Below are 13512 nucleotides of genomic sequence, written 5' to 3'. Positions count from 1 at the left end.
GGGCGGTCCCGGAATTATGCCGGCACCATCAAATGGGAAGTCAATCAGCCAGGATTCAAGGAACACCTGGCAACCTATGGGGGACCCCTAGGGTTCCATGGATCTCTGGTTGAGAATGACTGGTCTAATCTTGACCTAGACGTGTAACTCTGCAGAAAACAATATTTATGGAAGTTACAGATTTTAGTAATTTTGTAGCTGTCATAAGACTAGGCTTGTATTGGCCTATTTTGAAATTTTGTATCAACTACAAATGTCACGGAAATCAGATTTCCTTCAGAATCTAATGTCATATTGAATTTGCGTTGTTACTCTTTAAGAGGCCAACCATCCTTGTGGACAGTTTGCGGAAAGAGTTTAAGGAGAAGTCAGGCTTCTGTAGACTCTTCAGTAGACTCTTCAGGAAGACGAAGAAGAGAACGGCCATCAGTCACACCTCGTTCTGCGTCAAGAAAGGTCAATATCTCTTCATTTCTATTTATTTTAATGACGTGAAGCCAAAACCCCCATGTATGGCTGGAAATGTGCACAATGACCTCTACAGTCTGATTTTATTCCTCCTAAAAGCAAAAGAGGGTTCATGTGACAGTGCGGGTGTGCTTGTCAGATATATGCTCTCTTTTTCCACGATTTTACATCACCATATGTTTCAGATTTAAAGTCTAGAATGATGGAGGTCCTTTAACCCTTAGACATCCAGATCTTTTCTTTCCAGTGCAGCAAGAGTCTGATTGGTTGCTATGAGGAAAACAGACAGTCTTTCTTTCACAGATTAATAAATATCACTGTATCATTTTTATCTGTATTTTCTCATTTGAAGGTGAAGTCCTGGGACTGCTGGGCCCCAACGGAGCCGGCAAGACCACATCTGTGCTGATTCTGGCGGGGGAGATGAAGCCAACAGCTGGACAGGTGAGACATGAAAAAGGTTCAAAGTGGAAGACTTCAGGGCTCAAGTATGGGGGTGCTGGAGGAACATCTTGCCTCACTATAGTTATGGTGAGATCAAGGTAAAAGGTTTTCTGGAAAACACAGCACCACCACAATGAAATCAGTAAACATTACTGAATATCAATAATGCATCTAACAAGAACATGATTAAAACAGCAAAAGACCCCAGAAATGTAAACATTCATTTCATAAAAAAGGTTAATAACCCTTCATACTGTAGATGGCTGGTTCAGCATATGAGATTCACCTAACCACATTTCCTTACTAATTTTATGGTGGTCCTTGAGAAAATGGCTTCCCCTACAGGTGGTTCTGGGCAATGCAGGAAACCCCCGCAGGAATGAAGACTCTGCAGCCTTGGGCTACTGTCCCCAACACAACCCTCTGTGGCCCAACTTCACTGTGAAGGAACATCTGGAGATCTATGCCGCTGTGAAGGGCATGAAAAAAGAGGACACAGACCGCGCTATCAAACGGTGAGTTAACTTGTGCACCAAACCTTCATCATTATTATTATTATACAGTATTTATAAAGCGCCAATAGTTCGCTCAGCGCTGTACATTACAAAGGGGGACAGAACATGTGACAGAACAATACCAATACAATGCAAAACATGAGGCGATCGAGGGCCCTGCTCGTTCGAGCTTACAATCTAGGAGGGAGGGGATGGTGGTACAGGAGGAGATAGCTGTGGGGGATGGAGTGGTAGGAAGAGTGGAGGAGGTCGGCAAGTTAGCAGGGGGTGGGGTAGGCTTCCCTGAAGAGATGGGTTTTCAGGGTGCGCCTAAAGGAGAGGAGAGTGGGTGATAATCTGATGGGTTGGGGCAGGGAGTTCCAGAGGATGGGTGACACCCTGGAGAAGTCCTGGAGGCGGGCATGGGAGGAGGAGACCAGGGAACTAGAGAGAAGGAGGTCTTGTGAGGAGCGGAGTGTGCGTGCTGGGCGGTACTTGGATATTAGGTCGGTGATGTAGTTCGGGGCAGTATGGTGGACAGCTTTGTACGTCAGCGTTAGGATTTTGAATTTGATCCGTTGCGCAATCGGAAGCCAGTGGAGGGATTGGCAGAGGGGGGTGGCGGAGATGGAGCGGTTGGAAAGGTGAATGAGTCTGGCAGCCATATTCAGGATGGACTGAAGCGGGGATAGCCAGCGGCGAGGCAGGCCAGTGAGGAGGGAGTTGCAGTAGTCGAGTCGTGATATGATGAGGGAGTGGATGAGCTGTTTAGTGGTTTCTAGGCTTAGGAACGTGCGGATTTTGGCGATGTTGCGGAGGTGGAGTCTGCATGTTGCGGAGGCAGAGTCTGCATGTTGCGGAGGTGGAGTCTGCACGAGTTTGTTAAAGATTGGACTTGGGGCTGGAAGGATAGGTTGGAGTCCAGAATGACACCCAGTACTCTGGCCTGCAGGGCGGGTTTGATGGTAGCGTTGTTGGATGTGATGGAGAAGTCAATGGGGGGTGGGGTTCGGGCTGGGGGGGGGGGGAAGACAAGAAACTCGGTTTTGGAGAGGTTCAATTTAAGGAAGTGGAGCGACATCCAGTCTGATATGTCGCTCAGTAGGTGTGTGATTCGGGCTGAGACCAAGGGGGTGAGGTGGGGGGTTGAGAGATAGATTTGTGTGTCGTTGGCATAGAGGTGGTAGTTGAAGCCGTGAGAGTGTATGAGTTGGCCAAGGGAGGAGGTATAGATGGAGAAGAGAAGGGGCCCGAGGACAGAGCCTTGAGGGACCCCAACAGAGCATCATGATGGAGCTCACGAGTTGTCGGACTCCGCTTCCTCTGCTCTCCTCCATATTGTTTGTCCTTGACAGTCCAATGCACAATGATGTTAGCTCCACCGTTCTGATTTTAGGTTATAGGAGAAAAAAGGGCCTAAAATGCACACAAACATGTACAGACTCAATGCAGATAGTGTCCTTGTCAGAATGAAACCCAAGATGTCAGCACTACAAGGCTACTGGTAGCTCAGATCTGGTTTGGCTATGACAAGCCATCTGTGTACAAGCATTACGTTACAGCCATTGTCCTTATAAACCTCTATCTCTACATCTTAACAAACCTCACAGGTTAATAAATCCTAACTAGATAGTTCTTCTCATTATGTCTCCATAATTTGGTCTGCAGGGTGAGTGAAGCTCTGGAGATGAAGGAGCATCTCAATAAACCAGCCAAGAAGTTGTCAGCCGGGGTCTCCAGAAAGGTGAGTTGTTTTCCCGTGTTGATAGTATGTTCAGTGGAGTTGATGGTGTTGAGAAAGTCTGAATGTCTGAAGAGGATCTGCAGAGCTAACCAGGGCCATACCCTCATAGATCCCAACTTCACCACGTCTTGATTGGCTGGTCTTTTCCTACCTCCATCCATTATGCCCTCTTAAAACCATTGTAGCTGGAGCTGTAAAGGAGGGTTACTAGGGTTGGTGTCACCTGGTGCAGTAAAATGAGGTGTCAGCCCCCTCCAATAATTCTATTCTCATATAACACTGCATATAATGGCTTTGGTGTCTTTGGATGCAATAATAATCCCCTGCATTGGTGTCAGTGGATGCAATGATAAACCCCTGCATTGGTGTCAGTGGATGCAATGATAAACCCCTGCATTGGTGTCAGTGGATGCAATGATAAACCCCTGCATTGGTGTCAGTGGATGCAATGATAATCCCCTGCATTGGTGTCAGTGGATGCAATGATAAACCCCTGCATTGGTGTCAGTGGATGCAATGATAAACCCCTGCATTGGTGTCTTTGGATGCAATAAAAAACCCTGAATTGGTGTCAGTGGATATTATAAAAAAAAAAAACCTCAACATTGGTGTCAGTACTATTAACCCCAACCTCCACTTTGGTGGTCAGTGGAATTGAAAATTATCTCCCCATGACCACCACTGCAGGGGGAGGTGGGTTAACTTTTGCTGTATGACCACAAATGCAGAAGGAGGAATGGTGGGTTAAAATTTCATTGATAAGACCACCAATGCTTAGTGAATAGGCGATGGTGATTAATAGAGATGAGCGAATTATTCAAAAATTCGATTCGGCTGATTCGCCGAATTTGTGGAATAAATTCGATTCGATGCAAATTTATTCGCTGCGAATTTAACTTATAAAAAGGGTGTTTCTAGGCTTCAGAGAGACTTAATATTAGTGCTGAACACTGTACCTTTAATTTAAATGCCCTTGGAGTCTGCTGGGGAAGAGAAATAATACTGTCAGGCAGTATGACATGCAGATGAGTGCCGTCGATCTTAGAATCACCGCACACTTCACTCATTTGGGCAGTCACGGGGCCAAAACCAGAGTGTGGAGCCACAGTGTGGCGGTGGAGGCAGCAGCAATGGGAGGCCATACAGCACCCTATGACAAAATGGAACCCACCAGCAGTGTGAGGAGACCTGAAAGTGGCACATGGCAGAGTGTGGCGATGGAGACAGCAGCAATGGGAGGCCGTACAGGGACCCATGAGACACTCTGGACCTGGCAGCAGCATGAGGAGGCGGTACAGGGGCCCATGGCAAGAAGAAAAAGAAGAGGATGAGGATGAAGAAGAAGAAGTAGGATGAGGATGAAGAAGAAGAAGAAGTAGGATGAGGATGAAGAAGAAGAAGAAGAAGAAGAAGTAGGATGAGGATGAAGAAGAAGAAGAAGAAGAAGTAGGATGAGGATGAAGAAGAAGAAGAAGAAGAAGTAGGATGAGGATGAAGAAGAAGAAGAAGAAGAAGAAGTAGGATGAGGATGAAGAAGAAGAAGAAGAAGTAGGATGAGGATGAAGAAGAAGAAGAAGAAATAGGATGAGGATGAAGAAGAAGAAGAAGAAGTAGGATGAGGATGAAGAAGAAGAAGAAGTAGGATGAGGATGAAGAAGAAGAAGAAGTAGGATGAGGATGAAGAAGAAGAAGTAGGATGAGGATGAAGAAGAAGAAGAAGTAGGATGAGGATGAAGAAGAAGAAGAAGTAGGATGAGGATGAAGAAGAAGAAGAAGAAGAAGAAGAAGAAGTAGGATGAGGATGAAGAAGAAGAAGAAGAAGAAGTAGGATGAGGATGAAGAAGAAGAGGAAGAAGTAGGATGAGGATGAAGAAGAAGAAGAAGTAGGATGAGGATGAAGAAGAAGAAGAAGAAGAAGTAGTAGGATGAGGATGAAGAAGAAGAAGAAGTAGAAGAAGTAGGATGAGGATGAAGAAGAAGAAGAAGAAGAAGTAGGATGAGGATGAAGAAGAAGAAGAAGAAGAAGAAGAAGAAGAAGTAGGATGAGGATGAAGAAGAAGAAGAAGTAGGATGAGGATGAAGAAGAAGTAGGATGAGGATGAAGAAGAAGAAGAAGAAGTAGGATGAGGATGAAGAAGAAGAAGAGGAAGAAGAAGTAGGATGAGGATGAAGAAGAAGAAGAGGAAGAAGAAGTAGGATGAGGATGAAGAAGAAGAAGAAGAAGAAGAAGTAGGATGAGGATGAAGAAGAAAAAGAAGAAGTAGGATGAGGATGAAGAAGAAGAAGAAGTAGGATGAGGATGAAGAAGAAGAAGAAGAAGAAGAAGTAGGATGAGGATGAAGGAGAAGAAGAAGAAGTAGGATGAGGATGAAGAAGAAGAAGAAGAAGAAGAAGAAGGATGAGGATGAAGAAGAAGAAGTAGGATGAGGATGAAGAAGAAGTAGGATGAGGATGAAGAAGAAGAAGAAGAAGTAGGATGAGGATGAAGAAGAAGAAGAAGAAGAAGTAGGATGAGGATGAAGAAGAAGAAGTAGGATGAGGATGAAGAAGAAGAAGAAGAAGAAGAAGAAGTAGGATGAGGATGAAGAAGAAGAAGAAGAAGAAGTAGGATGAGGATGAAGAAGAAGAAGAAGAAGAAGAAGAAGTAGGATGAGGATGAAGAAGAAGAAGAAGAAGAAGAAGAAGAAGTAGGATGAGGATGAAGAAGAAGAAGAAGTAGGATGAGGATGAAGAAGAAGAAGAAGAAGAAGTAGGATGAGGATGAAGAAGAAGAAGTAGGATGAGGATGAAGAAGAAGAAGAAGAAGAAGAAGAAGAAGAAGAAGGATGAGGATGAAGAAGAAGAAGAAGTAGGATGAGGATGAAGAAGAAGTAGGATGAGGATGAAGAAGAAGAAGAAGAAGTAGGATGAGGATGAAGAAAAAGAAGAAGAAGAAGAAGTAGGATGAGGATGAAGAAGAAGAAGTAGGATGAGGATGAAGAAGAAGAAGAAGAAGAAGAAGAAGAAGTAGGATGAGGATGAAGAAGAAGAAGAAGAAGTAGGATGAGGATGAAGAAGAAGAAGAAGAAGAAGAAGTAGGATGAGGATGAAGAAGAAGAAGAAGAAGAAGTAGGATGAGGATGAAGAAGAAGAAGAAGAAGAAGTAGGATGAGGATGAAGAAGAAGAAGAAGAAGTAGGATGAGGATGAAGAAGAAGAAGAAGTAGGATGAGGATGAAGAAGAAGAAGAAGAAGTAGGATGAGGATGAAGAAGAAGAAGAAGAAGTAGGATGAGGATGAAGAAGAAGAAGAAGGATGAGGATGAAGAAGAAGAAGAAGAAGAAGAAGTAGGATGAGGATGAAGAAGAAGAAGAAGAAGAAGAAGTAGGATGAGGATGAAGAAGAATTCCAGTCCAGCAAAAAGTGTATCTGCAGAGAGCTCCGCTATTTCTGACAGTTCTCTGACAGTTCCTTCACATTTACAGCGGTTGAAACATTGTATCTATTTGTTTCCGAATAAAAACATCTGTATCCTAAATGGAAACAAATAGATACAATGTTTCAACCGCTGTAAATGTGAAGGAACTGTCAGAGAACTGTCAGAAATAGCGGAGCTCTCTGCAGGGACACTTTTTGCCGGCTGTAGAAGGGATGAAAATCGGCCGATCGGGGAAAATTTGATTCGTGCATCCGAAGTTTGCTAATATTCGGATTCGGCGCGAATCGAATTTTTCCTAATATTCTAAACGAATTCCACTTTGCCAGGTTCGATTCGCTCATCTCTAGTGATTAACTTTCACTCCTACTGACTACCAATGAGAGGGGGCAGTGGCAGTAAATTGCCATCTTGCACTGCTGGTCAAGGCAGTGACATTTTAACCCACCAACCCCTCATCTGCATTTGTGGTCATACAGGGAAAGTTAACCCACCTCCCCCCAGCCTTGGTGGTCATGGGGGGGGGTTAAATTTAAATGCCATTCAATCCTAGCCTCCTACACTGCCTTGTTCTTGACCACTTACCTGATTAGAGGTTCCCATGCTGCTCTTCCTCCCTCCAGTCCAGGACTTTGCTTGTACTATGGGTGCAGATATCTCCTCCCACGTTACATGTTCCTTTCATTGCTGGGTGCTGGAATGTAGAGAACATTCTAGTGGCCAGCATCTTGCTGCATGCTTGGCTTGTTCTGGGCACAAGGGATGTTGGTAGACATAAATACTGTTGTCCCCAAGGCTCGGATCCCGGGACATAGCTGTGGGACAGCTGGCAAAGTGGCAAGTATGCTCTCTCACTGCTTTGCATATCAGTGCATGGAGAAGACAAACTTCAGCACTGTGGATGGTTGCTTTGGGGGATGTTTGAGCTCCCTGACCCCCCCTTATCTACGCCCCTGTACTTTATGGTGTCACCTCTCTGGCAGGTGTCACCCAGGTGCTGTTCGCACCTCCATAGCAACACCACTGCAATAATATTGCCAATTTTGTATCATTTAGGCCAACATAGTTGAAGCCCGAATTAGCCTTTTGGATCTTTTTTGTTCTTTAGGTGTGTTTTGCCATCAGCATGCTGGGTAATCCCACCATCGTTCTCCTGGATGAACCTTCAACTGGTCTGGATCCAAAAGGACAACAAAGACTTTGGTGAGTCCTATCACAAGTTGATCAAGGAGCGAACACCTTAAAGGGGTTGTCTGATTTTTATTGCAACAGGATGCATGGGCTTAATTGGTTGCAGCATCCGTTCCTGTACACAGCAAGGCCGGGCTTCATCCATGTTCATGTATTTGTTCTCGCAAAGTCACAAGTGTATTGATTGGAGTTTCTTGCTGCCACATGACCTTCTGACATCAGACTGGGCACAAGAAATGAGATGAGCACTCCTAATTTTTGTGTGTGTGGTTGTAGCATTACTGCACATCAGCCTGATCTTGTAGTCACGTCTATCTCTCCCAGATATGGTATTGATTTAAATCCTACAACACATGTACTATATTTGGAGGTTTATATATCAAAGTATGACACACTAGGCTTCCTTGTGTAGGAGAGCCATCCGAGCGGCCTTCAAGAACAGGGAACGGGGCGCCATCCTGACCACACACTATATGGAGGAGGCCGAGGCTGTGTGTGACCGCGTGGCAATCATGGTGTCAGGAAAACTCAGGTGAGAAGGAATGCCTTATGAAGAAGTGAGTCAGGTGAAACATTTAAGAAGCCAGTAATACATGGAGGAAATCAGAATTTCTTACATGGTCTCTACAGCGTTGATCTGGTATACCTCTGTCATGGGTTGAACCCCACCTTGTAAAGCTCAAAAAACATCATGGTAGAGACATGAGGAAGGATAATGTAATGTAGGATTACTTAGCTCCAGTATAATGGAGGTTGGAGATGGAGACCTCTCTGCAGACATGAATTATTGGCAGATAAGTTAAACAAAATTCTCCATATTGTGGCTAAATTAAGACTTTTTTATTTTGGCATAAAAAAAGATTTTGCAATGTGTTTAACAAAAGAATTGATAACACAGAAAAGGTAACACCAGAATAAACAATTTTCTGGTCTATTTGTTGCCATTTAGAATCATTATTTTGGTGTAAAAGTTGAGAAAACCATTGGCCCCGCTCATTATTTATCATAGGAACATTAGAACAGTTGCTGGGTTCCCCTTACTTCTTCTTTTGGAATGGGTTAAGGTGTATGTATAGCCAAAACATTTTATTTTTGCTTTTGTTTTTGGAGTGTAGAGAAGGGTCAAAACCCCTACCAAGTTATTTGTTGTGTGTTGGGGGGGGGGGGGGGGGGGTCCCCTCACGTCCTGTTTTGGAGATGCAACTGGAAGTGAGAGGACATCTCCCCATAGAGGGTGTTGGTTTCCCTTCTAGACAGTTGTCACCAAAACATTTGTCCCCATCAAAAGATTTGCCCTCATCTCAAAATTCATACTTACTTCCTGTAGTGATGATAAAGGTCACCAAGACAAACAGAGGGTGAATCTCTATGGACCACAAAAAAACATAGTTGAGGGTCTATCTCTTTCTTACTCTATCAAGAACTTAAAAAATTTGTGTTTCCATATACACCTACCCAGTATTTCTCCCCCAGATGTATCGGCTCCATCCAGCATCTGAAGAGTAAATTCGGTAAAGATTACCTCCTGGAGATCAAACTGAAGGACACCCAGCAGGTCGATGTCATCCACCAGGAGGTCCTCCGCCTCTTCCCACAAGCCTCCAGGCAGGACAGGTAAAGTAGCTCATTCTAGGCAACATTCCAAGACCTCCAGTAATGACTGATCCTTCTATCCCCATTATTGACTGATTCTAGGGTCCCCTGTAATGAATGATCCTCAGTATTAACTTATCCCTTAGATTTCTAGATCCCCGTTTATGACAAAGCCACAGCGGTAAGGGCCCCCTAGATCCCAGCAACAACAGGCCACAAGTGATAACAGATCTGGAGATCTTCCAGATCCCTTTAATAATAGCCACCCAGGATCCATGTACAGGGGAATATGAAAGTAAAGAAGATAAGTTCTCCTCCGTCTGATTCTTAAACCAAATTGTTTTGTTTCAAATGCTGTTATATGCATTGCCATACCTCCTTGGACCCAATCCGTCCAGACAATACCTGCTGACATGGCACCATCCACAGGCAACTTAGCTCTTCATTAACTAAGACACAGAAGTTTGATTTTTTCTTAAGCTAAATGCATTTTCTATGCATTTCAGCTAAATTTTCTAAGCCCTGTCTCTGCGAAGTACTAAGGCTGACTGAGAGAACATGGAAGAAATGGGGATGGTCCAGCTAGGACTGAACTAACTAGCACTCAACAGGAGGAGAGGACAGAGGGAGATACCAAAATCACATAGTAAAATGTTATAGTGGTCCAAAACCACCACTAGATGTTGGTATACTACAGATCAACAATCTGATGCAGTTCAATATAACACATAAAATATATGAAATTGGGTCGGAAAATAAATACTGCATGGTTGTGATGGACGACACTTGTTGGGTTCAGTGATTGGGCATTTCCATTGAATGTCAGTCTTTACCCTGCAGGTTCTCCTCTTTGCTGGTCTATAAGATCCCAATGGATAACATCCAGTCTCTGTCCCAGGCCTTCCTTCACTTGGAGAATGGTAAGATTATACAGCTGGTAATGGAGATGAAGATGAATGTGAAGGACCTAACAGGACGGTACGAAGGTCGGTGATCTTTGTGTATTTTCTTTACACAGCTAAACAAACGTATCACTTCGAGGAGTACAGCTTCTCCCAGTCCACCCTCGAGCAGGTAATGGCACTGATATCCATTGAACACTGACAATCATGGGTACAAAATCCCCACTTTCCTGATGTGGTTTAGATTTGCTTGTACTCTTTGGGATTTCCAGGAAAGGTCTCTGGGGACAGCAGGGGCAAGGACAGAACTCAGGCTTTATCTTTACTAACTTGCTTGATTTTCCTGGCCATGTTCATAAATCTAAGGTGTGCTAGGAAGGTTCTTAGTCTTTATTTGATTACTAACAGGTTTTCCTGGAGTTGGCCAAAGAACAGGAGAAGGAAGACTTCCACCTAGATTCCTCATTCCGATGGAAACAACTGAGGAGCGAAGAGATCTAACATTGTCCAGAATGGGATTATTATCATCATTATTATTATTATTATGTGCCTTGTGTGCGGCTGAACCTTCTGCCTTAGAAGTTGCATCAGAGATGGATATCATGGGAGAAGCTAAAATCAAGTCACCTGACCAGCGAGGAATGCATGGCAATTGTCGGAGGCCTCCTTTAGTATTCTTTAAAAGGAAGACTAACCATTATGTGTGCCTGTATACAGTATATACTGACATATCAGTTGTGTGAATATGGAGTCGTGTTTCAGGTGTCTACTTATAAAAAAATAATTCACATAGCCATGTAGTCAGCAAATCTGCATGTACATTCATTCTCTGTGTATTGGGCAAAAACAAATGTTTCTGGGCTATTGTTCTTATCTGAATGAATATTCTTTTATTATGGGCCATAAAATACAGTATGAACACTGAGGAGCATAGGAAATACAAACATCTTTGTAACAAGAGATACAACGTAACAATTCTCGAGAACACTGGAGGGAATTAGCAAAGAAATGTAAACAGTGGTTACATTTGCCTATCACCATTAACCACTGATTCCATGTATCTGCTAATTCCCTCTAGTGTTCTCTAGAATCATTGTTGTATATCTTTACAAATTCTTGTTGCATCTCTTTACAAATTCTTGTTGCAGCTCTTCACAAATTCTTGTTGTAGCTCTTTACAAATTCTTGTTGTATCTCTTTACAAATTCTTGTTGTAGCTCTTTACAAATTCTTGTTGTATCTCTTTACAAATTCTTGTTGCATCTCTTTAAAAGATTCTTGTTGTATCTCTTTACAAATTCTTGTTGCATCGCTTTAAAAATTCTTGTTGTATCTCTTTACAAATTCTTGTTGCTTCTCTTTACAAATTCTTGTTGTATCTCTTTACAAATTCTTCTTGTATCTCTTTACAAATTCTTGTTGTATATCTTTGCAAATTCTTGTTGTAACTCTTTAAAAGATTCTTGTTGTATCTCTTTACAAATTCTTGTTGCATCTCTTTACAAATTCTTGTTGTATATCTTTGCAAATTCTTGTTGTAACTCTTTAAAAGATTCTTGTTGTATCTCTTTACAAATTCTTGTTGCTTCTCTTTACAAATTCTTGTATCTCTTTACAAATTCTTGTTGCTTCTTTTTACAAATTCAACTTTTGCTACTGCTCCTAAGAAGATAACTTTTGTGCAAAAGACAAGACAACCTAAAGAACATTCCTTTTTGCCCAATTCACACGGAATGAATGTACACACAGATGTACTGGATGAATGGCTATGCGATTTTCTTCTTTAGAGTCCGAAGTGTTTATATTACTTACATTCAGTTATGCTACATTTATAAGAGACATGCAGGTTTTTGTTTCTTGGGGGGGGCACAAATGTTTAAAAAAGTAGAATTTGTGGGGGTTTTATAGGCGAGGTAAACCTGGCAAAAAATGTGAAGAAACCTTTTCTATAATTTTGTATACAATATTTTGTAAACTGTCACTTTTATTACCTAAATATACCACAGAAGACTCTCCCCCCCCCAAAAAAAAAAGAATACATCATATAAACTGAATTTATGTATCAGCTTATTTTTTAAGTTTTTGAGTATTATAGTACATTTATACTGTAAAATAAAAAATAAAAATTTGTATCAATATTGTTCTATTTCTGGGTCCTATATGAACTATAACATAGTAAAACACATCCACCGCGTGCTGAGAACCCCCCCACATGTGAGCGTCATCCATTTCCAGTACGTCAGACTACAGCCAGGTATGGTGGAGCATGTTCAGGTTTCGGAATGGAAAGGACAATAGTTTGGATGAACCATTATCTTGTTGGACTTTTGATGAAATATTGCTTCTATCATACAATCATTTCTATATATGGTGGACCAGGTTTTATCAGATTATCATTTATAAACATTTTATACATTTTCCTAAGTATGCCAAATAATATGAATTGCTGATCATAATGTAGAGCAAGCTGCTGAATTCCCATAAAGCAGAACTTTCCCGGAATCCCTGTTCAAGAATAGAAAATGAAACTTCCACAATGTTTAGCTCTGCCTTCCTAGCAACCACATTTGCAGGCACTTTGCCCAGGGTGGGGGGACTTTGCCCAGGGTGGGGGGACTTTCCCTGGAATAAACAACCTCTGTCCACGGCGAACAGTTCTGAACGTTTGTTTGGAAGAGAATGATAAAGTACAGAGAAAAGAGGATTACATGGAGGTTGGACATAGTAAGTCATCATACACAGGGGGTGTGGGGGGGGGGGGGTCTTTTGATAAAGCTGGTAACATCAGCTGTGTAAAGTCCCATTAAAAACCAGAGTTTTTTAGCTTTTTTAGCATTTTTGCATTAGCGTTTAGTGGCGTTTTGCCGCATTAGGGGCATTTTTCCGCATTTGCGGGGTTCTTTACCAAAAAGCTCCATGCACATGGGGTGTTTTGATAACGCTGGTAACGTTATCTGTGTAAAATCACATTAAAAACGTTAGTTTTTCAGGTTTTTTTTAGCATTTTTGCATTAGCGTTTATCTGCGTTTTGCTGCATTTAGCGGCGTTTTCCTGCTTTTTTCCACATTTGCATTTTTTTGTGGTTTTTTTACCAAACGACTCCATGCACACTGCGTGTTTTGATAACGCTAAAAAAACTCCTAGAACCTAGTAGTTCCGGGTTTGTTTTCCAGCTGAAAAACGTTGATTCCAGTCTGTGTGTGTATGGACACCGAGGAGAACATGCTGGGGGGTTTACTGGCTGTGGAAAGAAATGTCAAA

General features: G+C 42.4%; 1 protein-coding gene across 3 annotated transcripts in view; it reads left to right on the top strand.

Annotated features, from left to right (window-relative positions):
- The window catches only part of LOC149435055 (ABC-type organic anion transporter ABCA8-like), a 67943-nt gene extending 55557 nt beyond the window's left edge, over positions 1 to 12386 (top strand). For all 3 annotated transcript variants that reach the window (XM_089663054.1, XM_089663056.1, XM_089663055.1), the window contains 10 exons: positions 321 to 456; positions 821 to 912; positions 1258 to 1427; positions 3075 to 3150; positions 7673 to 7767; positions 8168 to 8287; positions 9229 to 9369; positions 10189 to 10268; positions 10367 to 10422; positions 10659 to 12386. In XM_089663054.1, coding sequence (XP_089519180.1) covers positions 321 to 456; positions 821 to 912; positions 1258 to 1427; positions 3075 to 3150; positions 7673 to 7767; positions 8168 to 8287; positions 9229 to 9369; positions 10189 to 10268; positions 10367 to 10422; positions 10659 to 10751 — 1059 coding nt within the window. In that variant the 3' untranslated portion in view covers positions 10752 to 12386. The remainder of the gene's footprint in view (positions 1 to 320; positions 457 to 820; positions 913 to 1257; positions 1428 to 3074; positions 3151 to 7672; positions 7768 to 8167; positions 8288 to 9228; positions 9370 to 10188; positions 10269 to 10366; positions 10423 to 10658) is intronic.
- The last annotated feature ends 1126 nt before the right edge of the window (positions 12387 to 13512 follow it).

This window comes from Staurois parvus, unplaced genomic scaffold, assembly GCF_062004578.1.
Source record: "Staurois parvus isolate SC_StPar_1 unplaced genomic scaffold, SC_StPar_1.0 ptg001618l, whole genome shotgun sequence".
Lineage (NCBI taxonomy): Eukaryota > Metazoa > Chordata > Amphibia > Anura > Ranidae > Staurois > Staurois parvus.
Note: the sequence above shows the minus strand (reverse complement) of the source record. Positions and strands in the feature narration are given on the sequence as shown.